At 45.4% G+C, this 26,980-nt stretch overlaps 1 protein-coding gene across 1 annotated transcript; it reads left to right on the plus strand.

Annotated features, from left to right (window-relative positions):
• The first annotated feature begins 1,824 nt into the window (after positions 1–1,824).
• LOC141134723 (transmembrane protein 272-like) lies at positions 1,825–13,048 on the plus strand. The gene is made up of 5 exons (XM_073624160.1): positions 1,825–1,950; positions 4,349–4,436; positions 4,897–4,947; positions 7,773–7,970; positions 11,417–13,048. The coding sequence occupies exons 1-5, from the start codon at positions 1,933–1,935 to the stop codon at positions 11,605–11,607; spliced, it is 546 nt and encodes a 181-aa protein (XP_073480261.1). The 5' UTR covers positions 1,825–1,932; the 3' UTR covers positions 11,608–13,048.
• The last annotated feature ends 13,932 nt before the right edge of the window (positions 13,049–26,980 follow it).

Here is a 26,980-nt window from a genome sequence, read left to right on the forward strand (position 1 = left end):
GCAAGGGTCTGCCTGTCTGCATACAAATTGAAACTCCTAAGGTTTAACCTCCTATTATATGGTTTTAGTAAATCTAAAGGAAAAAATCTACAGAAAATTGCATAGTGTGTATCCAGCTTTAGACTGGAATGGCATTAAAGTGTGTGTGTGTGTGTAAGTGTAAAGGCAGGCGTCCCAATACTTTTGACAATATAGTGTATGTAGGGATTGATTTACTAAAACTAGAGCGTGCAAAATCTGGTAGCCAAGCAGCTTCCAGCTTCAGCTTGTTCAATTAACTGGCTGCCGACCAGCCACTGCAGTTTTATGGCGGCAGAATGGCACGGCTGGGCGAAACGACATTACCTTACGTCGCTTCGCCTTTTGGTCACTAGGGGCGCGGCGTGTGCCCGGAGCTGATGCGAGTGCCCGGCGGGCGCGATGACCGCCGGGCTCTGGCAATCGCTCGTGACAGAGCGAGAACCGGAATCTGTGTGTGTACACAGATTCCGGTTCTTTCAGGAGAGAGATCGTGTGTTCATACTATGTATGAACAACGATCTCTCTCCTAGACAGTCCCATCCCCCCCACAGGTAGAAACACGCTGAGGGAACACAGTTAACCCCTTGATCGCCCCCTAACCCTTTCCCTGTCAGTGACATTTACAACAGTAATCGGTGCATTTTTATAGCACTGATCGCTGTATAATTGTCAGTGGTTTCAAAAAATGCCTCAAAAGTGTCCGATATGTCCGCCATAATGTCACAGTCCCTATAACAATCGCAGATCACCGCCATTAAAATAAATAATAATAATAAAATGCCATAAATCTATCCCCTATTTTGTAGACGCTATAACTTTTGCGCAAACCAATCAATATACGCTTATTGGGATATTTTTTTTTTTTTTTTTTTTACCAAAAATATGTAGAAGAATATATATCGGCCAAAAATGAGGAAAAAAATAGTTTTTTTGATTAAAAGGTGTGATATTTAAAAAGTAAAAAATATTCAGTTTTTTTTTTTTTTTTTTTCAAAATTGTCCCTCTTCTTTTGTTTATAGAGCAAAAAATAAAAACTGCAGAGGCGATCAAATACCACCAAAAGAAAGCTCTATTTGTGGGACTTCAATTTAGTTTGGGTACAGCGTCGCACGACCGTGCAATTGTCAATTAAAGCGAAACAGTGCAGAATCTCAAAAAATGGCCTGGTCATTGAGCAGCCAAATCTTCCGGGGCTGAAGCGGTTAAGCTTTGACAGTGAGCACTCCTTCACACTGAACACGGCTTTCAAATTTCAAAGCCGCATTTCAGTGCGACTTCGGGGGGCGACTTGAAAGACATCTGTACGGGTTCATGGACAGATGCCTATTGAAATCGCCCCCCCCCCCCCCCCCCCCCCCCCGAAGTCGCCAAAAGTAGTGCAGGAACTACTTTTGGAAATCCATGCAGCGTTGCACCGATTGGGACGCTCCTATTGCCGGCAATAGGCTCTGATTTGATCAAATCGCACCGATGTGAACGGAGGGGCTAAAACCTGAAAGCTGATTGGCTACCATGCACAGCTACACCAGATTTTGCACTCTCCAGTTTTAGTAAATCAACTCTGCAATGTTTGGGGGGTTCTAAGTGGTTTTCTAGCCAAAAAAAAAAATTTATATGTAGGAGAGGAATGCCAAAAGTAGCCCAGACTGGAAGTGGTTAAAACGACTATTATAATTGGGTTTAGACAAGTTCTTGTTGTCACATGTGTATGGTGGGGACTGCACACATCGCGGTCATTCTTGTTGTCACATGTGTATGGTGGGGACTGCACACATCGCGGTCATCGTTGTTAGAAGCGATATCTAATCTATCTATCTCTTCCTGAGAAGTCACAAGTTGCTCAGTATAGGAAGTGCCTTCTCACATTCTGCTGACACTGTGGCTTCACGCTGTTTTATACTAAGAAACGAATGTCAGCAGACACAGGGGTGAGTAGAATCAATGCACTTTTATACCAAGTAAGAATTACCCGGCACTGCCTTTATGGGGGGATGTCCCTTCAATGGGGACCGGTAGTAAGCTACTTACCTCTTCTGCCAAAACAGAAGTCTGCTGCCACTGTACTGGTGACTACATCTATGGGGACAGCGGTGGATTCCCTAAAACATTGATACCAGCTGAGAACTTCCAGCTCCAGGTTATTACCTGCCCAACCTCTGGCTGGACTACCAAAGAAAAGGCTGGGGTGTAAATTTTAGAGCAAATTTTTGTAACCTTGGACCCCTCAGAAGTAGTAGGGTGGGTGGCAGCGGTGGGGGGGTTAACTTCATGTAGCAAGGTCCCAGGCCTCCTTTGATCTAATAAGAACCTCCAGGGCCAGAGATAGCTGACATCCTTCTGTATGTAGTGGGTTGTGAGGCAAGGTGAGTGTAGAGTAGTTAAGTTATTGGGCGCCAGACACTTCTTGGATGCAAAATAAAGTTTATTTCTCCTAAACCTTGAGGGAAATGCTAGATTAGGTATTTGCAAGATTAATTGGCAGACTCCGAAACTTCAAAAGGAGGACAGCCATGCAGGGAAAGGCATCCAGCAAGATGCCAAATCTGCATGTGTAGGATTGCTGTCTCCTATGGCAACAGTCTTTAATAGTTCCAAACACAAGGCTCAACAGTTCCTTTACTTTCACTACAACTTCTCCTTGTAGTTCTTCAATACACTGAGCTCCCGGGTCTCTAACTAGACCCTCTGATTCACTGCCACTGAATCCCTTGAGCTCCTCCAATCTTCATGGTGGTATCTTCCTCAAGCGTCATCCCCGCTTCTCTGCTGGGTTCCTAGCTTGGCACTCTAGATACCTCTCAAACTTCACCTCCATTTGCCTGCTCGGTCCCTGGCTTGACACACAAGGCTGCTCTGAAAGCGTCATCTCCGCTGGCTGGGTCCCTGGCTTGATTCCCTCTGAAGTTTCCCTTTTCGTCCCCAGTTGGTGAGAATACTGCTCCGGTACTTGCTTCAGTTACTCACTGTGGTCCCTGATAATAAGGTGGTTGGTCCCTTAGTGGCGACAGCTTCCCTTCTACCTCCAACCGCAACAGATTCTCCGGCTGGCAGAACTTCTGGTTGGATTGCAAGCCGCAATTCCAACTCTGCGGTGCTCTCTTGCTTCTGGATAGGCCCTCAGACAGCCTAGCAGCCAGATGCCCCTGGGATAGGCCCAATCTCCGGCCTAGCAAACTGGGTAATACAACACATGTCCACCCAGACAGCTGTCCAGGTGGCACAGAACAGAAACTCCACCCAATTATATAGGCTCTCCTAGCAGGCCAAGGGATCCAAGAAAATCCCTGCCCATTTTGCTGAGATGCCTCATATACCCATAACCTGACCTTGCGTTGCCCTTCTCATATCTAGTACCACCAAGTACACGGCCACCTAGTGGTAGAAGAGAAAAGTGCAACAAGGCCAAACTTTGTTAGAGATCTATTGATTTCTCCCTATCGACCAGGATAACAACTCCTGGCAAGTAAACGTCTGAGGAGCATCCCTGCCTAATCTCCAGGGTGCTGCACAATCATACCAATTTCCTTATCCACTGAGATCTTTAGCTGTGTATGTTCTCAACCAGGGTCAGGACAAGGGGTGGTCAGGAGAGGAAGCTGCCCTGGGCACTGTGGTATCGTGGGGGGGGGGGGGGGGGCACAAGGAGATTGAGGGGGAGGGGATTTGTGCTGGGTGGTGGAACTTGTGAGGATCGCAGGGGGGGTAAGAGTTGTTATGGGAGTGGAAATTGTGGGGACGGGTGCTAGGAAAGGAGATTGGGGGGGGGGGTGATGAGGGAAGAGGATATTTGCTAGAAGAGATTTGTGCTAGGAGGGGAATTTTTTTTTTTTTTTATTATTTTGGAGGGGGGATTTGTGATAGTAGGGATGATTGGAGGGTATTTGTGCTAGAAGGGGAAATTGGGGGAGGGGGAGATTTGTGCTAGGAAGGGGAATGGGGGGGTGTTTGTGCTGGGAGGGGAGATTTGGAGTGGGGGGAGAGGATGAGTACTCAGAGCTTAAGGAGTAGAGGATGTGTGCTAGGTGAAGTGATTTATTTATTTTTGGGAGGGGGGGGCGGTGATTTGGGGAGAGGGAGGATTTGAGCTGGGAGAGGGGATGGGGATGGCAAAAATCTGTGCTATGATTTTAGCAGGGGCAGATGTGTCTTGGGAGGAGGGGGGATTTATGCTTTGGGGGGGGTAAGCATTCAGATTAGTGGTCAATTTTTTTTGGGGGGGGGGGGTGCTTACGCATAATGCTCCTACATCTTGGGTGGGGGTTGTAGTTTGACATGTTTTGCCCTGAGCTCTAGATAACCTTGTCCCTGCACTGTTCTCAATATTAGAGTTCACCCGGGATGGATGACAGGCAAAGTGACACCAGTCCACTGCTGAGGATAATCCAGGAGCCCTTCTTACCAAAACCTATCACAAGTAAGTACTGAACATTCATGCCAAAAATGACAATAATATCAATCTGTTCTTCCTATTAACATTATAATACAACCATTGTATTCATATACAACCATCATATTCACATATATATATAGAGCGAGCACATGGGACAGCACTTACATTAACGTGAAGTGTCCCCTGTGGTTTTGGTTGACTTTCAAAGTTCTCTGATCCCCTGCTCCAACCCCCTCCGCAGCCGTAATCCTGTGATGCTGCGGGGGTTAATACCATCCTGTCATAGGCGCTAGTCAAGAATGCCAACTAAGTCAGCAGCACAAGGGACACTTTTTTGCTTTGAATGGAAGTTCTGTCCCTTGTGCTAATATACCTGTTGCTTTGACCCAGCTTTGTATCATTATCGTCCTTTCTATTAGAAATGCCGAATTGACAGGGACTACTAGTTGTACGACTTTACCCATCTGTGTTTTCTTCTCCTCAGTTGTGCTAAAGTGTTTCCTGGTTGGAATTCATATAACCAGTATTGCTTTAGGTGAGTACCGTGTGTGTTTTTTTTTTACTACAATATTCTATTACTGCTTTCCCCAACCTTATCTACCCTCAGCCCTTGCAAGAGCTAGTTTAACAATACACATTACAGGGTAATGGATATGCCAAAAGTCAGACTTATGGTGCATGGATAACCATACAAGCCACTACAATAAATATATATAGTATGTGTCAGCCGTTTAACATAATGCATTGCCCAAAAGCTCATATTATATGTAAAAAACTTTGTTTAGAGTGACTCTTGCACACAAAAGCTCCAGAATTCGCCTTTTCAGACATATTTTATTTCATATTTAATGCACCAAGCATACAAATCCAGTGGTGCCTGAACCATCAGAATATTGTCTCGTTTTTAGTTAGACATGCAGAGCCATTTGTGGTGTAAGAATCAACATGAAATAGTGGTAAGATAAATACAAAGAGCCTGGTTCAGTGAAATGCAGAACCCCCAAAGCCAGATAGAGCCATAGTTTTAAATATACCTATGCTATGGCAAAAAAGATATATACAGTGTACGTGTAACTAGTGCTACCTCCATAGCGGCCGCTGGATAGTATGGAATACTACAAAGATGCTAACTTGTAGTAGGAGCGCACACTATAGGAACAATTTTGAGAGAGAGCTATCGCTGGCCCCCCAAAAGTAGAACAACACATATTCACTGGATTCTTGAGCTTGGATCAGTACTCACAATTTCCCATGGCACGTGCACACCTCCCAGCTCCCACCAGGCACTCTCTTCAGTGGGTCCTCCAGATCAAATCCTTAGCTCCAGGACCAGGAGTAATTAGAAATAGGCCCCTCAGCTCTCATGGGACCTCAATGAACATCAGCAGACTCCAAAGTGCTATCAGCCCTCCTGAGGTTGGGAACTTCTCCAGCAGGACAAGTCAGGGCTGCTTCAGACCACAGACTATTTATGTTCCTCCCCAGCCACCTACTGGGCACACCTCCCCAGAAATTGGCTGCAGTACCATAAATATTCAAGTTGTCTATTTGACTCTCCCAGCCCTCTATGTTCTTGAAGCCTCCAGAATGCAGGGGGGGGAAGCAATCGACCCTGCAGCCTGGAAAATTTAGGAACAGCCCAAACATGGAAACAAATTGAAAGGGAGGAGTGTATCCCTCCTAAAGAAATAATAGGACTTTAAAGGGTACAAGTTTGTCACTGAGGTGAGCACATAGACAGTTTTAATTATAAAAAAGTATTTTTATTATACAAACATGAATAAAACCTAATTTAAAGTATAATAAACATGTAGCAGTGTGTAAACCTTAACACGGAGCTAAAGTTATCAGATAGTACTTAATTCCAGCATAAGCAGTGCTTAAATTGATGCAGAGTGATTGCAGATTTGCAGAGTTGTATCTCCGCTTCTTCAGGAAAACTCAATATGTATCTAGTTGTTGTTCGATTGAAAAAAATTTAAATTACATTTTTAAAAAGAGTTGGGGAGGGTTAGTTAGAACATGTCAGGTATTTGTTTCACTATGTGAATCTGTATGTGACTAAAATTTTTATATGCTTATTCTTCCGTATGTTCATTATTGTCCTACATCTAGTTATTTGTAAACTGCCCATTAGAGAGAGAGCAAAGCTGGCCTTACACCTGTAGAATTTAGTTTGAACATTCAGATGATGATAAAGTATAGAAATTGCTTGTCCTGGCATTCGATTGTGCCTTCATGGACTCAAAATATTTCAACAAATTTTTATGTCATTGTCTCGATTTTCATAGAAAGATTTGACAAATGTATGTGCATTACACTAGTTCCAATTTTTCTTGGCCAGGAACCAATTCAATGATTAGAAATATATTTGTTCCCATTCATTTCCACAAATTTCCATCCTTGACTTTGGATTATTTTTGCTTGCTCTGGTTGAAGCCGATTGTCAAATAGTCCCGTTAACTCTTTTATATAACGAACGCTCTGAAAACTGCAATTTTCGAGCAAAATTCTGCAGGTGTAAGGCCAGCATCAGCCCTGCCACCAGTCTTTCCCCCTAAACATAGCAGGGGGTGCAGTAGAGGAGAGCTACAAAAAGGTCTTCTGACATTTTACACTATCCCTATCAGGCCTGGCCAGAAGTGGCATCAGCATGCCCTGGCCAGTCCCTCTGCACCTGAACAGCTAAGGATCTAGGAGCTGTGGCACCCAGGAAATGACATCACACCACCCAGAAATGACTCTGTTCAAGTGCTCATAGCCTGCACCACTGACTGGAAGGATCCAAACCAGGCTAAGCCAGTCCACCAAGGGGGTATGGAGTATGCCCTTCTTCCTGCCCATAAAGAGCAAGGCATTGAGGGACAAAGATCCAAGGAGTGTGCATGTAACCTAGCACATTCCCAGGCAGGGATATCTAATCGCTGCCCCAGCAACACTGACCGAAGGGTCCAAACCAGGCCAATCCAGCCCATCAAGGGGGTAGAGAGTAGGCCTAGACCTCTTCCTGCCTGCCCATAAAAAGGAAGGGACTGTGGGGCAAAGATCAAGGGGGGTGAGGAAGAAGGGTTGGCTGGAGGACTACAGATGAAAGCCTTGGGCTGAGCCTCCTTCTACCAGGTTACATGTGATATGTCTCCTCCTCATTGAGGAAACACAAAAACCAATCAGTTCTGTAGATGGACTTCCTTTTGAATGTTTGTGGTGATACATTTTCTGTTCCTGCTGGAAGAGATACCCACCTCATGTGCTACTGCTGTCATTAAGGTATTATGGGGAAAAAAAGGTTTGCCTGGAGTTGCTCATAATTTTAGGAGTTTGATGACAATTTTGAATCCTGATGTCTGTTTTCATTTACAGGAGCTGTCTTCTTCCATGATTGCCCTGGACAATACCTGATACCCTACTATCTGATCATTCAAGGTGTGGCAGGTATCCTTTTCCTTTGTCTAACCTGCCTCCCATGTGGGGATGGACGGGAACCCCCAAAAACCAGTTTGGCCACTCTTTGTGCTCAGGGATTGATGATTGTCTTCATGTTTGCCTTCTTCATTGCAGGTAAGTGTCTAACAGAGTGACGCAGCATCAAATAAGGGCGTTAACAGAACAAGGGATGGTGGGGGTGACACAGAACGGGCAGACCAGAGGCAAAGTGTATCAGAGGTTTTGTGGCTGTCAAAATGTTGCATATAAGCTTTGGTGAAAACAGATGGTTTCACAATAATTGTTACAGGAAAATCTTGTGGTCATAAGATCGTGCGCAGTGATGAATATTGCAGAAGAAATGGTGCTGGTGTTCATAAAGAAATTCTGATAGGGGATTTCAGTCACAAAGAGAAAAGTGTTTGTAGGCATATAGAGGAGAGTGTCATTACAAAGAGGAAAGTTCAGTGTTAGAGATTAGAATGCAGGCAGTTGCACACAGGAGAGAGTGTAGGCAATTATAGAGAGAGAGTACAGGCAGTCACACACAGGAGAGAGTGCAGGCAATTGCAGAGAGAGAGCACAGTCACACACAGGAGAGACTACAGGGAGTCACACAGGAGAGAGTGTAGGCAATTACAGAGAGAGAGCACAGGCAGTTACACACAGGAGATAGTGCAGGCAATTACAGAGGGAGAGTGTAGACAGTCACATACAGGAGAGAGTGTGGGCAGGCTTTAGAGAAGAGTGAGTGCATCAGTCACAAAGTAAAGTGCTGAGAGTTAGAGAATTGAGTACAGGCAATTGGAGGAGAACATACAAGTGGTAAAAGAGATGAAAGTGCAGAAATTAGAGTACAGGGGGCACATAGAGAAGAAAGTGCAGACAGGCATAGATAGCACAGTATTCTCCAATTCTTGTCCTAAGTGATAAAAAATATATATAAATAAGCAGCAGCTCAAAGTGAGATATATATATATATATATATATACACACACACACACACACACACACACACACACACACACACACACACACACACACACACACACACACACACACACACACACACACACACACACACACATCTGATCTTAAACTAGCTTTCAAAACCGCTACGGACTTGTGAACCTCCACCACATAAAAGTGCGTGCTTACCGGAAGGCAAGCTATCATAAGCTTGCGGCTATCAACCCAGCCAGGGCCTTTATCCAGGAGGTATTGAGATGGCAGCTCACAGACAGGTTCTTGATATGGCAACACTCGCCAATCGACCAGAAAGACTCAATTATTCAGTAGTCATGGACATAGACCAGGCAGTTTACCCAAAAAAAAAAGGAGCTCACCATAGTGTAAATTGTATCACACAGGTTTACTAAAAATAGTAAATGACACTTACGAGAAGTGAAAAGTAAAACATCAAGGTAAAAAAGCTGGCTGGCTTGCGAACATCCGTCCACTCGGGATCACAGCCGCGATGACATTGGCACGCCACACCTCCCGACGTGTGTTTCGTCACAATCGAACATCGTCCTGGGGCATGGGCGATGCACTGACTCATCGCGTTATGTAGTATACAGAGGAAAACAACGCCTCGATCTGAGTCTCAGGTGGCGGATCCTAAACCTCTATGCATGAGACTGGCGGGGTGGCCGTCACGCCAAAATCACCATTATCCTTTTTTTTTTTTTTTTAAAGGATGAGAACAATAACGGTGATAGAGTAATAACCAAAAACAACTTCTCACCACCTTGGGGGAAAAACAGGTAACAAGTAACTATCTTTAACCTCCTTCAGTTCTCAGTTGATACCATATCTGAGTTTCTATTATTAAACCCACAAACTGTCAACGGTCATAACATCCAAACTAATCAATCTATCAATACATAGTGATAAACACAAAAGGTTAAATACCCACTGTACAGGACGCCAAGTTTGGGTCTTGGACGGGTGCTGTATAGCACCGATATTTGGGTTATGGTCCCTTTTTAAGGGAAGTGTGGTAGTATTCAGGGGGTTACCCAGGATGGGTGAGGAATTCCTGAGAATAGCCTTTAGTTAGGAGAGGACTGACCCGCAGTTCTCTCTGTGTTAATAGATATTTGGGACCCCGAATTCCAGAGGCTCTGAAGTGATATTCGGATGGGAAAGAGCCTCCACCCCTGACTACAGGGGTTCCAGCACACACAGGATTAAGAGCCTACAGAAAGCAGCTCTTAAAAGACAGGAAGGTAGTGCTAGGTATGGTGGTGAGGATTTGTTGGTGAATACACCTGTCTTTGAAGAGTTGTGAGTCTGCTGGAGGCTGCTAAAAAGATCCAACAATGACCGTTAAACCCTTGGGACAAAGACCCATCCATGAACTGTATGTGCCCTTTTACTTTCTGCTGAAGATAAGCAGACTTTATTTTGTGAAAAATGTATATGGTGGGGGGCGCTAGGTCTATATTGACGTTGGACTAGATTGCATACGAGCTGTTATACTCAAACAAGATTATTGAATACCCATCGGTGTGCCATACATAAATACTAAATATATGTATAGAACTGAATACCAAAAGTGTTTATTACAAAAAAATAACAACCATGCAGTCCCTGCATGTATTGGAAAATAATGTCCTTGTGGAAAAGACCAATATAAAAAATCCCAATGGAAAAAACAAAAATAAAAAAGAGTCCACATGCAATTGAAAAATAATATGCAGATCGATATATGTGAATCTTCCGCTGTTGCAAAATATAATATACAAATCAATATATGTGAATCTTCTGCTGTGTGGATGAACAACCTTCACCAGCTGTGTTATACACCCAAAGTGCTCTGTAAGTGGATGTCCACTTACCAGAAGATGTTGACCTTTTTTAATTAAAAAGTGGTCAAATAAAGCCTTTAGCAAGAAATGGCTTGCTGCCATGGTATGGATAAGCCTTGTGGACAGAATGCAAGAGAGGCGGAGGACAGAGTGCAAAGCAGGCAGGGTAGAGACTACAGGGCAAGCAGAATGAGGCAAGCGTGCAGGGCAGGCAGGCAGGCAGGCAGAGGAGAGCGGATAGGGCAGGCGGGCAGGCAAGCAGAGGAGAGCGGATAGGGCGGGCGGGCAGGCAAGCAGAGGAGAGCGGATAGGGCGGGCGGGCAGGCAGGCAAGCAGAGGAGAGCGGATAGGGCGGGCGGGCAGGCAAGCAGAGGAGAGCGGATAGGGCGGGCGGGCAGGCAGGCAGAGGAGAGCGGATAGGGCGGGCAGGCAAGCAGAGGAGAGTGGATAGGGCAGGCAGGCAGAGGACAGCTGATCGGGCGGGCAGGCAGAGGAGAGCGGATAGGATGGACAGGCAGAGGAGAGCGGATAGGACGGGCAGGCAGGCAGGCAGAGGAGAGCGGATAGGGCGGGCAGGCAGGCAGAGGAGAGCGGATAGGGCAGGCAGGCAGAGGAGAGCGGATAGGGCGGGCAGGCAGATGGAGGGGAGAGCGCAGGGCAGGCAGAGGTGAGTGTAAAGCACAAGCAGACAGAGAGAACGCAGAATACAGGAAATGCCAGAGCAGGCAGCACAGGAGGTCATAGTTATCCTTTCTCTCTTCTCTGCAGGCAATGTGTGGATCTATTCCTTATACAGTGAACCCTGGGATTCTCCTACAGGCTCGAAAAGATGTAACCGAATCCTTTACCTCTATGCCTTCTGGATAACAACGGTGTGCCACCTGTGTTTTGCCGTCCTGTTCTTCACCTACCTGTGTTTACTGACCGTCCTCTGCATTCTGAAGAGAACATTTACTTAACCACCATAAATCACAAGGACACAATTTCTGGAATGTACATCCTATGTTTGTAGCATACATTGTATACAGCGTGTATACTAATGAAGATAAACCCCACATAGATTACAAGATAGATGATGCATCAGAATTTTAAAGCATTTCTAAGCTAAGCACGAAAACACAATATTTTGCAATTTGCAAATCCTTAGGTGGTTGTGTTAGTTTTCTATTTTTCTGGCTTTTTTCCTCTCCTGGTAATCCTGCCTGTAACATACTTCCTGTCCTACCGTGACAAGGCTCACTATCTGTACTGTATAGCAAGTAGTGTTGTCACCCTAGGAAAGGACTACAGAAGAACCCTATCTATATTACCAAAAGTATTGGGATGCCTGCCTTTACATCCACATTAATTTTAATGGCATCCCAGTCCATAGGGTTTAAAATTGAGTTGGCCCACCCTTTGCAGCTAGAACAGCTTCAAATCTTCTGACTGTCCGCAAGGTTTAGGAGTGTGTCTATGGGAATGTTTGACTATTCTTCCAGAAGTGCATTTGTGAGGTCAGGCACTGATATGGATGAGAAGATCTGGCTTGCAGTCTCCGCTTACGGTTGAGTTCGGGATTCTGTGCAGGCCAGTCAAGTTCCTCCACTCCAAACTCCCTCATTCATGTCTGTATGGGCCTTGCTTTGTGCAATGGTGTGCAATCATGTTGGAACAGCCATTCCCAAACTGTTCCCATAAAGTTGGGAGCATGAAATGTCTTGGTATGCTGATGCCTTAAGAGTTCCCTTCACTGGAACTAAGGGGCAAAGCCCAACCCCTAAAAAAACAACCCTACACCATGATCTCCCCTCCATCAAATGATTTGGACCAGTGCACAAAGCAAGGTCCATAAAGACATGGATGAGCGACTTTGGGATTGAGGAACTTGACTGGCCTGCACAGAGTCCGGACCTCAACCCAATAGAACACCTTTGAGATTAATAAGAGTGGAGACTGCGAACCAGACCTGACCTCACAAATGCGCTTTTGCAAGAGACACACTCCTAAACCTTGTGGACAGCCCTCCCAGAAGAGTTTAAGCTGTTTATAGCTGCAAAGGGTGGGACAACTCAATATTGAACCCTACGGACTAAGACTGGGATGCCATTAAAGTTTTGCGTGAAAAGGCAGGCGTCCCAATACTTTTGGTAATATAGTGAAGATGGTAGGGGCTCCGTGGTCCTGAGATAACTTGAAACAATGCATTTGATAACAGTTCAGCACAGGAAGTTGTCAAGACTTCTAGCAGGATGAATAGGTCTTTTTTTGCACTTGTCAAACAGATGTAACAAAATGCTTTCAATTGTAATTTTTTTTTTTTTTGTGAAATTCTTTTTATTGAAGATTTTCAACTGTACATACAAAAGAACGTTATAAAATAACGAAATAAAGACAGAAATAAAAAAACAGCCTCAGCCAATGAAAAATTAGATAATACCTAACAAGGGTAGCAGGATAAAGGAGGGTGAACCTGTGATTAGTCAAGTGCAATCCTCACTCTAATCGATACCACAAGGATAATCCAACCATGCTTTCCTCCGATAGCGATGGATTACATAAGGAAAATTACAGTGGCATTAAAGTAATAAATGTGACTGTACCTCAAGTATGGATCTACAACCTCCATCAACAACTCCTCATCTTAAACCATAGTGACACAAAAGTAGGTGAGAAGACCTATACAGATGGCGTTGCTAGAAAATACAAATGAGTATTCTCTCAATCAAAGACCGTGGTAGTGGAGGAGAGCCAACCACCCCACACTTAATCAAATTTGCTGAAGGCCCCTACTGGAATAAGTGACCTTCTACAGAGGGATTGCTTTATTCACCAACCACTTCCACTTCAATTGTTTATTTAACTGGCCAAAAGAGATGGCGGCCCAGGTGTTGAAACCCCAGCTGCAGCAAGTTTTTCCACATTTCTGGCACCCCCCGCCCCGCTGCACACTGTGGTTTCTTCAGCCAGCTCATAGGTCACTACAGGATGTATGAGCTGGAGGGAGAGAATACAACATGTGGTGGGGAAGCAGATATTCAACCCACTTAGGCCCCTTTCACACAGGGGCGTCGGCGGTAAAGAGCCGCTATTTTTAGTGTCGATTTACCGTCGTTTTTGCAGGGTTTTTCGGCCCCGCTAGCTGACAGGGTCACTTAAAAAACAAGTGTTTAACAACTAAAAAATATATATTTTTTTTTAACCCCCTGATACCCCCTTCCACACCCTTCAATGCCTAAATGTAGCAATACACCCTTAGGGGCTGCTGGTAATTGTAGTCCATCTGTTACCCTGCCCAGCCAGGCACACGATTTCAGTCACTCTCAGACAGACAACAGTCCATGCACTTTGTTTTGTATTTTTATTGAGAGGATTAAACTTGAATGGAGATAGTTATGAGATGCCCAGTTGATTGCAGAAATTGTTAGGGACTGTATACACTTCCGGTATATACAACTCCTCTCTTCTCTCCAGCACATTACTTGCTTGCAGACTATCTCTCTTTAACACCTCCAACACATCACTTGCTTGCTCTTCCAGGATCAGCTAGCACTGATTTGCAGGCCTGGTACTGGCTTTGCAGGGAGGGACTGCAGGCCCCTATGGTGTAGCAAAAATATGGAAGTCCTTGGTACTAGCTGTCCTACATGTGGCTACTGCTTCCAGTACGACCTCTTCAGGCACTGCAAGCCCTCCTAGCTGCAGCCGCCTCTCTCCACTGCCCATGCCACCTCAGTCCACTCCACTGGCTCTGTGCCCATCCCAGACTGCAATCTCCCAGTCCTCTCACGTGCCTCCCGACTGTGTGTCACTCACCAGCCCTCTGGGCTGCGACTTGTAGTTTCTCTTGGAGACTTTGGCAGTGCTCTCCTGCTGTCCTCTCCTTGCTCCCATGCCACCTGTCCAGGACACCTCTGTGTGTTGTAAGGGGGTCCCATCCGCACCCAGGCCCAAGGTCACCCCCCCAGACTGGGGAGCTTCCTTTAAGGCCGCGACAGCCTAGCACTCCATCTCCAGCTCCCACCCGAACAACCCCTCCCCAGCTGGGCTGACCCTGAGTTCTTAAGGAGGCCTGCCCCTGCCAATCCAAGTTGGGGATTGGTCAGGGCTCCTCAGATTACCCCAGGCAGCTCCTCCTTTACTCTCCTCCTACCTTTCCAGAAAACACCAGAACATTCTGGAAAGAAGTGTGGGAGGTGTTGGTGATGCTGCCTGTGAGTCACCAGCTTTGCCTGAGTCACTCAACCCTGACCCAGAAGAAAAATACACAGGCTTGGCTGCCAGCCAAGCCCGACAATTTACCTACACTAGCAAAAAAATCCTATCTCTCTATAGCACACTAACTAGTGGGTGCTACACCCAACCTCCAGCCAGTCCCTTGGCTGGGAAATTTGCAAAAATACGCTCCTGTAAATAAATATCAGTTTAAAAATAATGGCATTTGTTATATGTACATCACAGTATTTACAACCTAACTACAGGTCCCTGTAGCTAATAGCAGCCACATAATACTGTACATGAGCCAGAGCAGCAGCCACATAATACTGTACATGAGCCAGAGCGCCTCCCCCTAAAGGGAGGCCCTCTGCCCGCAGGATTTCTTGACTCCACCTGGAACCTAATAGGCAACCGTCCATACTGGAACCCTGCAGTAGGAAAAGACAGGAAAACACAACATCCCATCTCTAACAGCTCTCTACACATTTACATAGTTTTCTGTCAGTAGGGGGGTTATCAGCCTGCTGACAGAAACACAAACACCAAATCTACAGTTATAACTTTAAGCACATTTTCCTTTCTTTTGTTCTGTCAAAAGGGGTTATCAGCCTGCTGACAGACACAAACAGAAGGGAGAAAAACACAGCACAAAAGTGAACAGTTCTCTTTGGAGTTCCTGGTGGGAGGGGCTCCTCCCCAGACTATCAGGCTCCTTTAAGAGGTAAGGGCAGAACTTCAACCTCACCCAGAGTTCCTCAGTAAGAAAGCCCATCAAACTGGGTCAGGGTGGCAGGCCGGTCTTAGTCCTGAATAAATCAGAGAAAGAAGGAACACAGTCTGCATCCCTCACAGCAGTCCACGTTTCAAAATTTCCAAGGTGAGCTAGACGTTCTAGCAGGCTCTCACGCAAAGAAATAAGGGTCAGGCAATTTCTTCCTACCGCCCCCTTCTTCTCTGATGGAGACAGAGTGGCCCCTTGCAGGTCGTTCTGCTTTCACAACCACCACTCGATTTCAGTCACTCTGTCCTTGGTACTAGCTGTCCTACATGTGGCTACTGCTTCCAGTACGACCTCTTCAGGCACTGCCAACCCTCCTTGCTGCAGCTGCCTCTCTCCACTGCCCGTGCCACCTCAGTCCACTCCACTGGCTCTGCACCCATCCCAGACTACAATCTCCCAGTCCTCTCAGGCGTGCCTCCCAGATCTCTCAACTGTGTAACACTCACCAGCCCTCTTTGCTGTGACTTGTAGTTCCTCCTGGAGACTTTAATACAAGTAAAAAGGCGCAAAGCACAGTTACCTTGAAAGTAAAACCGATTAGTCCAGAAACTGAAAACTGTAAAAATGCATGTGTAAGTTCATGCATATATACTGGGAGTATATACAAGAGGTCAGTCAGGGCGGCCACCAAAGGAACCAAAAGCAGGGTCCAGCAAGCTAAAACAAACAACAAGGAGAGGGGCGCCTCTGAGTATAAATCATAAATACATTTTATTAAAACAACAATATCCACTCACATGGAAGTTGGAGAAGTTGCATTAGGGTCAGTTGGCTGGGCTGGAGAGATGCGGTGGAACTAGAGGTCACAGCGGTTCCTGCAGGGCATGCCAGGTCCAAAGAGGATTAGTTCTTGCAGCCAGGTTCAGTCTCTTGCAGCGAACAGTCCAACACAAATCCTGCTGGGTTGGGAGCCAGGTTATGTCCCAGATGCACAGATAGGGGTTCCAGGGAAGGAAGGGAGAGATGTGTAGGACGCCAGAGCATCCGTTCAGCCGTGCTGCTGCTCACTGATAGAATGGTGTGAAGCCTCTAGGAAGGGAAAAAGGCCGGCCGAGCCGAAGATCTCTAGCGAGGCTTGGAGAGCAAGTACAGCGTGGCGCCCGGTGATGACATCACACGCATGCAACGCGTTTCAGAATAGGCTTGCCATTGGTGGACGAATGGCCGCATTCCTTTGTCAAGCATAGGGAGAGGAGGACACAGTGGGCTTATATAAGCTGAAAAGAGGGGGGGGCGGGGCCGGAAAGTCCGTGATTTGCATAAAAAATAGGTAATGGGCGGCATTAAATGGCAGGGGGGATAAAAACAAAAGGACCTTACAATGACATAGTGCAGAAAAAATAAAAGGGAGAATATATGTATATAATTTTACAACAGGGCTCCAATTAAGACAAAACATTGTGAATAAAACCAGATAAGGTAAGATAAATTCAGGAACAAGCATTTAAAACATTGTGAATAAAACCAGATAAGGTAAGATAAATTCAGGAACAAGCATTTAAAACATCATGAGGAAATAAATCATAAGGTACAGTGCAATAAAATAGATCAAATAAATATAAATAAATATACAGTAAATACAATAGACTGCCATAAGATGTTATGTATAGAGAGTGGGAGATGACTGTCAAGGATAGGGGATTAATAGTTGTAGTCTGCACCGTCTGGTGTGCAATATGGAATAAAACAATGTCAATTTAATTAATAAATTATAAATTGATCCTGGGACTATGATTACAGAGAATATGGAAATAAACACTGATGGATTTTAGTATTTCAGGGTAAGTGGGGGGAGGGGGGGAGGGGAGATATGTACATATATAAATGTGTGAGGGGGAGATGCACATATATAAAAAAAAAAAAAAAAAAAAAAAAAAAAAGGGGGGTAAAAAAAGGGGGGTAAAAAGAGGGGAAAAAAAAAAGGGGGGGGGGTAAAAAAGGGGGGTAAAAAGAGGGAAAAAATAAATAAATAAAAAATAAGGGGGGGGGGTAAAAAAAAAAAAAGGGGGGGTAAAAAGAGGGAAAAAAAAAAAAGGGGTAAAAAAAGGGGGGTAAAAAGAGGGAAAAAGGGGCGCATGCGCGAGGCTCAACATGGAGGACGTTACCTCTTAGAGCTCCGCACTTCCCGCCGCAGAATCGGGATCGTATAACGTCCTCAGACCGCCTAACCGCACCTAAACACCGGCGATCACCCCCAGCGTTACCCGAGCCACAACCGGGATGGTTCTGACGGGTCACAAAGGTAAACATAAGACCAAACCGATCAAGGAGGCCCTAGCCCGCGCCTCATCCAAGATGGCGGCGAAAGCCCTCTCCAAACAACAAGCTGCATCTCCAGCCAGAACGGAGCAGGCAGACAGCGAGGAGGATGATGCTGCAGACTCTATATACAGCGGTTCTCCCATTCCTGTACAACAAGGTATGTCACAGCCTGACTTTCTGAAACATATGGAGAAGATGTTAAACAAGGCCCTGAAAGCCACATCTGACCAAATAACAAACAGACTGTCACGGGAGATACGAGAACTAGGTCAGCGCACAGCAGACCTGGAAACCAGAGTAGACGATATAGAGCTTACCATTCAAGAACATGCTCAGGAACAGGCAGCCCTCCGTGAGGAAAATGCTACATTGCTCTCACGCTTAGAGGACGCCGAGAACAGATCTCGCAGATCAAATTTACGCCTCCGGGGTATCCCTGAAGTGGTTGAGGATATGCAATCTTTTACTACAGCCCTATTCCAGGAACTTTGTCCTTCCATACCCATCGAACGCCTGGAATTCGACAGAATCCACAGGGCGCTTACCCGCCGCCAACAAGATGGCCCCCCACGGGACATAATAATTAAGCTGCACTTTTTCCGCACAAAAGAACAACTACTCGCAGCAGCCCGGAATAAAGACGCTCTCCAGTTCCAAGACCACAACTACCAACTTTTTTCTGACCTGGCACCCCTTACCATTGCTAAACGGCGAGCCATGAAGCCGCAACTACAAATCCTGATACAACATCAGATAAAATATACCTGGCGTTTCCCCTTTTCTCTTCAGTTCACGTACCAGGGGCAGCAACACTCCTCCACATCCCCAGAAGCACTGCAGCGTCTTCTTGAATCACTGCATCTGTCTCCCCCTGCTCATCAATCAGAAACAGCGTTACCACGTACTCCAGCCCGCTCTGCAGCCCACCCTTACACCGCCACTCCTAAACGGAACCAAGCTGGCCCTTCCTCGATCCGAAAAGGAACACCGTCCCGTCAAGCAAGCCTTTTTGATCCTAAAGCACACACGTCTCGCTGAAGAACCTAACATTTAATGCTCTTATTTAACACCTCAGGAGAACTCCTGGTTTCACGGTTGATATCTCAATGAACTGAGATAGTTGTGAATTTTTCCCCCCTTTTTTTTTTTTTTCTCTTCTCCCTTTTTTACTCTTTTTACTATATTACACCATCGAGACTCAGACGTTTGTATTCTGGTAAGATTTCCCACTGTTACGGGACCCAGCATATGTGATCCCCCTAATCCCACTATGGGGTGCATATGTTCTGAATACCCTTTTTTCCTTTTTATTTTCTTTTTGCTTTGTTTGGTTTAATCTTGCTTGTTTAACCTAAGGTTTCAAAAATACTAATTATACAACATATACAGGCATAGTTAAATTGATACCAATTATCTTTAGATCTCCTTATCCCCCCTGGTGATTCTGGGCTCAGATGTACCACTTGTTTGGCACTGAAACCTTTCTCACCAAAGCGGGATTATTGCCGATATCTTATAATTGAATACAATAACACGGTCTTAGTATGTATTGTTTGTACTTTTTGAGCACCACAGTTCTTTAACTTTTCCCGACCTGCGGCGGGGAATTGTCACTGCACCCCCCTATAGGATGTACATGCTCCCTCGCCAGCTGGCTGGTCTGGAAGTATGGACATCCACTTGTTGGGCTAACATGTCCAACGTACCAAGTGTTATTACACTTCCTTCTTCTCTCTACAAAAAACATGCTCTATCCTCTCTCCCCTTCTTTTTCTTTTCCTCACACCTTTTCTTTTCATTTCCTTCCCCATTCTTCACTAGGTCGGGTGGGCCGCATGATCCTCGGACATCTACCCTTGGTATTTCTCCCTACCCATATCAATGGCACCTCTGAACATACTCTCCCTTAATGTCAAGGGACTCAACTCCCCAAATAAAAGGGTTAAGGCCTTTCGTACCTTCGCACACCTGAAAGCCAGTGTGGTGGCCCTACAGGAAACACACTTTTCAATCCAAGCAACCCCTAAATACTTTAGTTCCAAATATCCCCAAGTGTTCTCCGCCTCGGCTGCCACTAAACAACGTGGCGTCCTCATTGCATTTCACCGTACCCTTCCATTCACTCTCACAAAAGAAATTAAAGACCTCGAAGGTCGCTATATTATTTTAGTTGGTCATCTACAAGACGTGATGACCACTATAGTCTCTTATTACGCACCCAATAACAATCCTAACCCATTCTTCAAACATCTCCTACAAGTAATACGAACACACAGCAAGGGTACCCTTTTTATATGCGGTGACTCCAATCAAGTGCTTCATCCGCACCTTGATAAATCTCCCTATACCCCTGAACAATACTCCCCCTCTATATTATTCCGCAAACTATTCCAGCAAGCCTCACTATTAGACACATGGAGAGAATGTAACCCAACCAAAAAAAACTTTACGTTTTATTCATATCCACACAAATCCTTTTCAAGGATCGATCATATTTTTATACCTGTTGCATCCTCACCTACCCTACTCCACTCAAACATTGTTCCAATTACCTGGTCAGACCGCTGTGCAGTGATCACAACTGTCTCTGCCCTGATCCCCCAGTCTAGAGACTGTACATGGTGTATAAATGAGGCATATTTAACTAACCAATCATACTGTATCGATATAGAACTGGCTCTTAAAGAATACATTAAACATAATTCCACTCCTGACATTTCACCAGTCCTATTATGGGAGGCACACAAACCCGTAATTAGAGGGACCTGCATATCTGTATCTACTCACCTCAAAAGAGATAAAAAACTTAGAATCCAGCAATTGGAAGCAGATTTTCACCGCCTTTTCCTCCAATTCCAATCCACTCCAACTGAACCTCATAGAATTTTGTTAGAAAAGACGAAGACAGAGTTGGACCTGCTCTTGGCAGAATCAGCAGACAGAGCCATTCGCAGGTCCAACCACACAATTTATAATAAAGCCAATAAGCCAGACACCTTCCTCGCATTGAGACTACGTCAACCGGAAAGAATGCACAATCCCATTAGACTCAAATTGGCCAAAGATAATTTCACGAGTAACCCAGTGAAGGTGCTTTCTGAATTCCGCAGAAAGCTAGCTGAACTATATACCCCAACACGTACCTTCTCGGCGACACAAGCTGAGGTATTGTTTCAAAACATTACTCTCCCGAGATTGTCAGAGGCCAATAAAGAGTCTATGGAATCTCCCATCACGTCCGAAGAAGTCCTTATTGCTATAAAGTCTCTTAAACCACACAAAAGACCGGGCCCTGACGGTCTTTCTGCTTCATACTTTAAAAAATTTGCTCCCATCCTAGCCCCCCTTCTCACTAACACTTTTAACGCCCTCCTTAAACAACATTCCTTTGGTCGGGACACATTGACAGCCATTATCTCTATGATACCTAAGCCTAACTCAGACAATACTCTATGGTCAAATTATAGGCCTATTTCCCTACTCAATCTGGATATAAAGATTCTAGCCAAAATTATGGCGTTACGCCTTAACCCAATTATAGGTGGCCTCATACACAAAGACCAAGTAGGCTTCATTCCAAAACGCCAGGCCAGTGATAATATCCGTCGGGTCATCCTGCTCCAACACCTAGCTCGAACACGCCAAATCCCTATGCATCTCCTCTCTCTTGACATCTGTAAGGCATTTGACACTGTCTCTTGGCCTTACCTCCGCTATATACTACAAAGATGGGGATTTGGCCCCAACTTTCTGCAATGGGTAGACTCCCTTTACAACCAACCAAGAGCATATGTTAAATATTCAGGATACCGATCGGACTATTTTCAAATACAACGAGGCACAAGACAAGGGTGCCCCCTCTCCCCTCTAGTGTTCGCATTGGCGATCGAACCACTAGCAGCTCTCCTTAGAGCAAACCCAAATATTAAAGGCTTAGAGGTAGCCTCTACATCACATAAATTATGCCTATTTGCCGACGATGCACTACTATTTGTCACATCCCCACGAACCACACTCCCGAATCTAATTCACCTCCTAGATCAATTTGCGCTAATATCTGGATTGGAAGTCAACCAATCCAAGTCTAAGGCCCTCAATGTGTCCCTTCCACACTCAGAACTAGAACATTTATGAGAATTCTTCTCTTTCACCTGGTCTACAACCACAATTCCCTACCTAGGTATCAAGCTAACCAGCGACCCAAGCCACCTGTTTCGAGCCAACTACCTCCCTATGTTAAAACACATAACTAGTTTATTAGAATCTTGGCGCCCACTATGTATCTCATGGTTAGGCCGGATTGCGGCCGTAAAAATGTCCATGCTACCTAAACTACTTTATTTATATAGAGTCCTTCCGATCCCTATTCCTTTATACTACCACCGCATTATTCAGACAAAAGTGTCCAAATATATATGGGGCTCTACTAGACCTAGAGTAGCTAAAGCTATATTACTTCGTAGTAAACTCAAGGGAGGGCTGGGTCTGCCTAACTTCTTGGGATACTATCACGCAGCTCAGCTAGCCCAGATAACTCTATATCATGCAAAAAATGAAACTCCACTCTGGGTTAGTTTGGAAGCCATTGACCTTCACCCCCTCAAAGTGTTTAACATACTATGGCTGCCCCCCTCAACGCGAGGCCCAGTCAGTAACCCCGTCACAGCACACTCTCTTAAATTGTGGGACAAACTCCGAGGTCCATTTAAATTACAATCGGCCCATTCCCCGTTACTCTCATTCCTAGACCACCCAAAATTTTATCCGGCCCAAACCAATCCGGGATCATTTCAAATCTGGCTTAGGGCGGGACTCTATCGTGTGCGCGATTTTACCACTGGATCTACCATTAAGACATTTACTTCGCTACAAAACAATGATGACATTCCCCCTACAGAACTATTTAGGTATTTACAGATAACCCACTTTATTCGTACAACTATAGGCACACATACCTCACTAGATGATCTAACTATTTTCGAAGGAATCTGCAACTCGGACCCTCATGCTCCGGGACTGATTTCCCTCCTATATACCCATCTGACCTCTTCCCCAACCAACCTTCCCTCTTACGCTGTAAAGTGGTCCACAGACCTCTCATTAAATCTTGATGCAGAGGACTGGTCTGATATCTGGTCCAATACGAAAATATCATCCCACAATATAATGGCTCAAGAAGCGAACTACAAAGTACTCATGAGATGGTACCTAGTCCCGGCCAGGATCTCCAAATTCCTCCCAAGCTATCCCGATACCTGTTTTCGTGGCTGTAACGAAAGGGGTACCCATGTACATATTTGGTGGATGTGCCCAATAGTACAGGAATTTTGGGCTGCAATATTCCGTATGGCTTCCACCTTATTTCAACACCCCCTTGATCCAGATCCGGCTGTTGCATTGCTGAATCTAATCCCCTCGGATTTCACCAGATCCCAGACCCGCCTTCTCCTTCAGCTCACGACAGCAGCCAAACAGACGATTGCTAGGGCCTGGAAAACCCCAAAACTCACCCTAGCCGAAGTTACCAATAGGGTCACACAAGCTATGATCCATAGTAAAATAGAAGCAACAATCCTGGATAAAATTCCCCAACATCTTAAAATATGGAACTCCTGGGCCGAACACTTCTTACCCCCGGACTTCGACAAACAACTCCTCGAACCATAAATTGGTCGCAACAACATTAGACAGACTTAATGGTGCTTCTTTGGTTTGTGCGGCCCTCCCGACCACTCCTCCCCTTTCCACTCCTTATTCCTAGTAGGGATGAGCTTCGTGTTCGAGTCGAACCCATGTTCGACTCGAACATCGGCTGTTCGATCGTTCGCCGAATTGCGAACGTTATGGGCCGTTCGCGCTAAATTCGTGTGGCGCGTCACGGCCCATAATTCACTGCGGCATCGCAGTGCATTGCTGGCTGATGATTGGCCAAGCATGCACTATGACCCGCATGCTTGGCCAATCACAGCGCCGTCAGTAGAGAGAGCTGTAATTGGCCAAAGCCAGGGTGGCTTTGGCCAATTATGGCTCAGGGGATTTAGTACACACCCCACACTATATAAGGCCGCCTGCACGGCGGCCCTGTGTAGTGTGTGTTCCGGTGTGCTGAGAGATAGAGAGAGAGAGAGACAGTGTCATTTGATTTGAGTTAGATAGATTAGGCAGAACAGTCAGTCAGTTAGCTGCACTTACAGTGTATTGTGTATATATATGCATCCCAGGTGTTGCATATATATATATATACACTGTATTCAGTTTAGCTAGATCCGTTCCTGTTATCTTCTATCTAGACTATTTACATTTAATGCAGTGCGTCCTGCTCACAGTGTTCAGCTAGATCCGTTCCTGCTATTTACATTTAGTGCAGTGCGTCCTGCTCACAGTGTTCAGCTAGATCCGTTCCTGTTATCTTCTAGACTATTTACATTTAGTGCAGTGCGTCCTGCTCACAGTGTTCAGCTAGATCCGTTCCTGCAATTTACATTTAGTGCAGTGCGTCCTGCTCACAGTGTTCAGCTAGATCCGTTCCTGCTATTTACATTTAGTGCAGTGCGTCCTGCTCACAGTGTTCAGCTAGATCCGTTCCTGCTATTTACATTTAGTGCAGTGCGTCCTGCTCACAGTGTTCAGCTAGATCCGTTCCTGTTATCTTCTAGACTATTTACATTTAGTGCAGTGCGTCCTGCTCACAGTGTTCAGCTAGATCCGTTCCTGCAATTTACATTTAGTGCAGTGCGTCCTGCTCACAGTGTTCAGCTAGATCCGTTCCTGCAATTTACATTTAGTGCAGTGCGTCCTGCTCACAGTGTTCAGCTAGATCCGTTCCTGCTATTTACATTTAGTGCAGTGCGTCCTGCTCACAGTGTTCAGCTAGATCCGTTCCTGCTATTTACATTTAGTGCAGTGCGTCCTGCTCACAGTGTTCAGCTAGATCCGTTCCTGCTATTTACATTTAGTGCAGTGCGTCCTGCGCACAGTGTTCAGCTAGAGCCGTTCCTGCTATTTACATTTAGTGCAGTGCGTCCTGCTCACAGTGTTCAGCTAGATCCGTTCCTGTTATCTTCTAGACTATTTACATTTAGTGCAGTGCGTCCTGCTCACAGTGTTCAGCTAGATCCGTTCCTGCTATTTACATTTAGTGCAGTGCGTCCTGCTCACAGTGTTCAGCTAGATCCGTTCCTGTTATCTTCTAGACTATTTACATTTAGTGCAGTGCGTCCTGCTCACAGTGTTCAGCTAGATCCGTTCCTGTTATCTTCTAGACTATTTACATTTAGTGCAGTGCGTCCTGCTCACAGTGTTCAGCTAGATCCGTTCCTGCTATTTACATTTAGTGCAGTGCGTCCTGCTCACAGTGTTCAGCTAGATCCGTTCCTGTTAAATTCCTACTGACCGGCAGGCTTGTCTGGTTACAGTATATAAAGCTACCTGAAGAAAATTACAGGTGTTCTATTTGATCCTATTAGTACCACGGTCAGGCAGCTAGACTATTTACATTTAGTACAGTGCGTCCTGCTCACAGTGTTCAGCTAGATCCGTTCCTGTTATCTTCCTACTGACAGGCAGGCTTGTCTGGTTACAGTATATAAAGCTACCTGAAGAAAATTACAGGTGTTCTATTTGATCCTATTAGTACCACGGTCAGGCAGCTAGACTATTTACATTTAGTACAGTGCGTCCTGCTCACAGTGTACAGCTAGATCCATTCCTGTTATCTTCCTACTGACAGGCAGGCTTGTCTGGTTACAGTATATAAAGCTACCTGAAGAAAATTACAGGTGTTCTATTTGATCCTATTAGTACCACGGTCAGGCAGCTAGACTATTTACATTTAGTACAGTGCGTCCTGCTCACAGTGTTCAGCTAGATCCGTTCCTGTTATCTTCCTACTGACAGGCAGGCTTGTCTGGTTACAGTATATAAAGCTACTTGAAGAAAATTACAGGTGTTCTATCCCAGCTTAGTGCAGCTACAGGCCATTAGTATGTCTGGAAGGCCAAGAAGGAGAGGCAGACAGTCACAAGCCAATAAGAGAGGGCAAGCAGGCTCTGTGTCTAGTGCTGGTCGTGGAGACGGTGCATCCTCATCAGCACGTGGCCATGGGACACGCTTGGCCTTTTTTTCGGCAGCTGGCCATGTTGAGCCGCAACATGCGGAAGACTTGGTCGAGTGGATGACCTTCATAAAAATGAATGAGTCTTGGATCACCACCAGCTACCAGGCACCTGATGCTGATGTAACCGAATAATTTTTTTTGAAATCTCAGATCCCTTCAAAGACTGCCTATGCTGATGCTGAGTGACTATCCCTGAGTAATTATCCTCTTCCTCCTCAATCATCACGCTGATAGCTTGTAAGAACATTTTTGGTTCTGGGCGCCACCACCAGTGCCTAAGGCACAATTTTTCAGCCCCTGTTTAACAGGGGCGTGTAATTACAATTTTTGATGTAATACTTTGCAGCAGGGCTCGTTCCTGCATTCCAACTAGAGTGTCTGTGAGGGGTTGCAGTGTTGTGGCACCAGCACCAGTGCCTAGGGCCCAATTTTTCTGCCCCTGTCTAACAGGGGCGTGTAATTACAATTTTTGATGCAATACTTTGCAGCAGGGCTCGTTCCTGCGTTCCAACTAGAGTGTCTGTGAGGGGTTGCAGTGTTGTGGCACCAGCACCAGTGCCTAAGGCCTAATTTTTCAGCTCCTGTTCAACAGGGGCATGTAATTACAATTCTTGATCTAATATTTCACAGCAGGGCCCTGTGAGGGCTTACAGTGTTGTGGCCACAGCAACACCTAAGGCCCAAATTTCTGCTGAGTATATAGGGCAGGACCCTACTTTCAAACATCTAACTTACAAACGACTCCTACTTGCAAACGGAAGGAGACAACAGGAAGTGAGATGAAATCTACCCCTAGGAAGGGAAATTCTCTCCTGTAAGAGTTAATATGGGAAAACAAGTTCTCCTTTCCACTGATGCTTTCCAATCCTTGTTCCACAAAAAAACCCAAATTTTCAAAAAACATTTTTCATTGGGACAAAAAAGTGAGGTGAAATCTTCTGAAGAGGAGGAAAGACAGCAAAACAAATGTCACAGG

The sequence above is a fragment of the Aquarana catesbeiana genome, linkage group LG03 (assembly GCF_042186555.1).
Source record: "Aquarana catesbeiana isolate 2022-GZ linkage group LG03, ASM4218655v1, whole genome shotgun sequence".
Lineage (NCBI taxonomy): Eukaryota > Metazoa > Chordata > Amphibia > Anura > Ranidae > Aquarana > Aquarana catesbeiana.

Bases quoted from the DNA above. Each gene is read 5' to 3' on its own strand.
- LOC141134723 (XM_073624160.1), top strand. The intron at 4,948-7,772 runs GTGAGTACCGTG...TTTCATTTACAG, and splicing joins TATAACCAGTATTGCTTTAG to GAGCTGTCTTCTTCCATGAT. The intron at 7,971-11,416 runs GTAAGTGTCTAA...TCTTCTCTGCAG, and splicing joins GTTTGCCTTCTTCATTGCAG to GCAATGTGTGGATCTATTCC.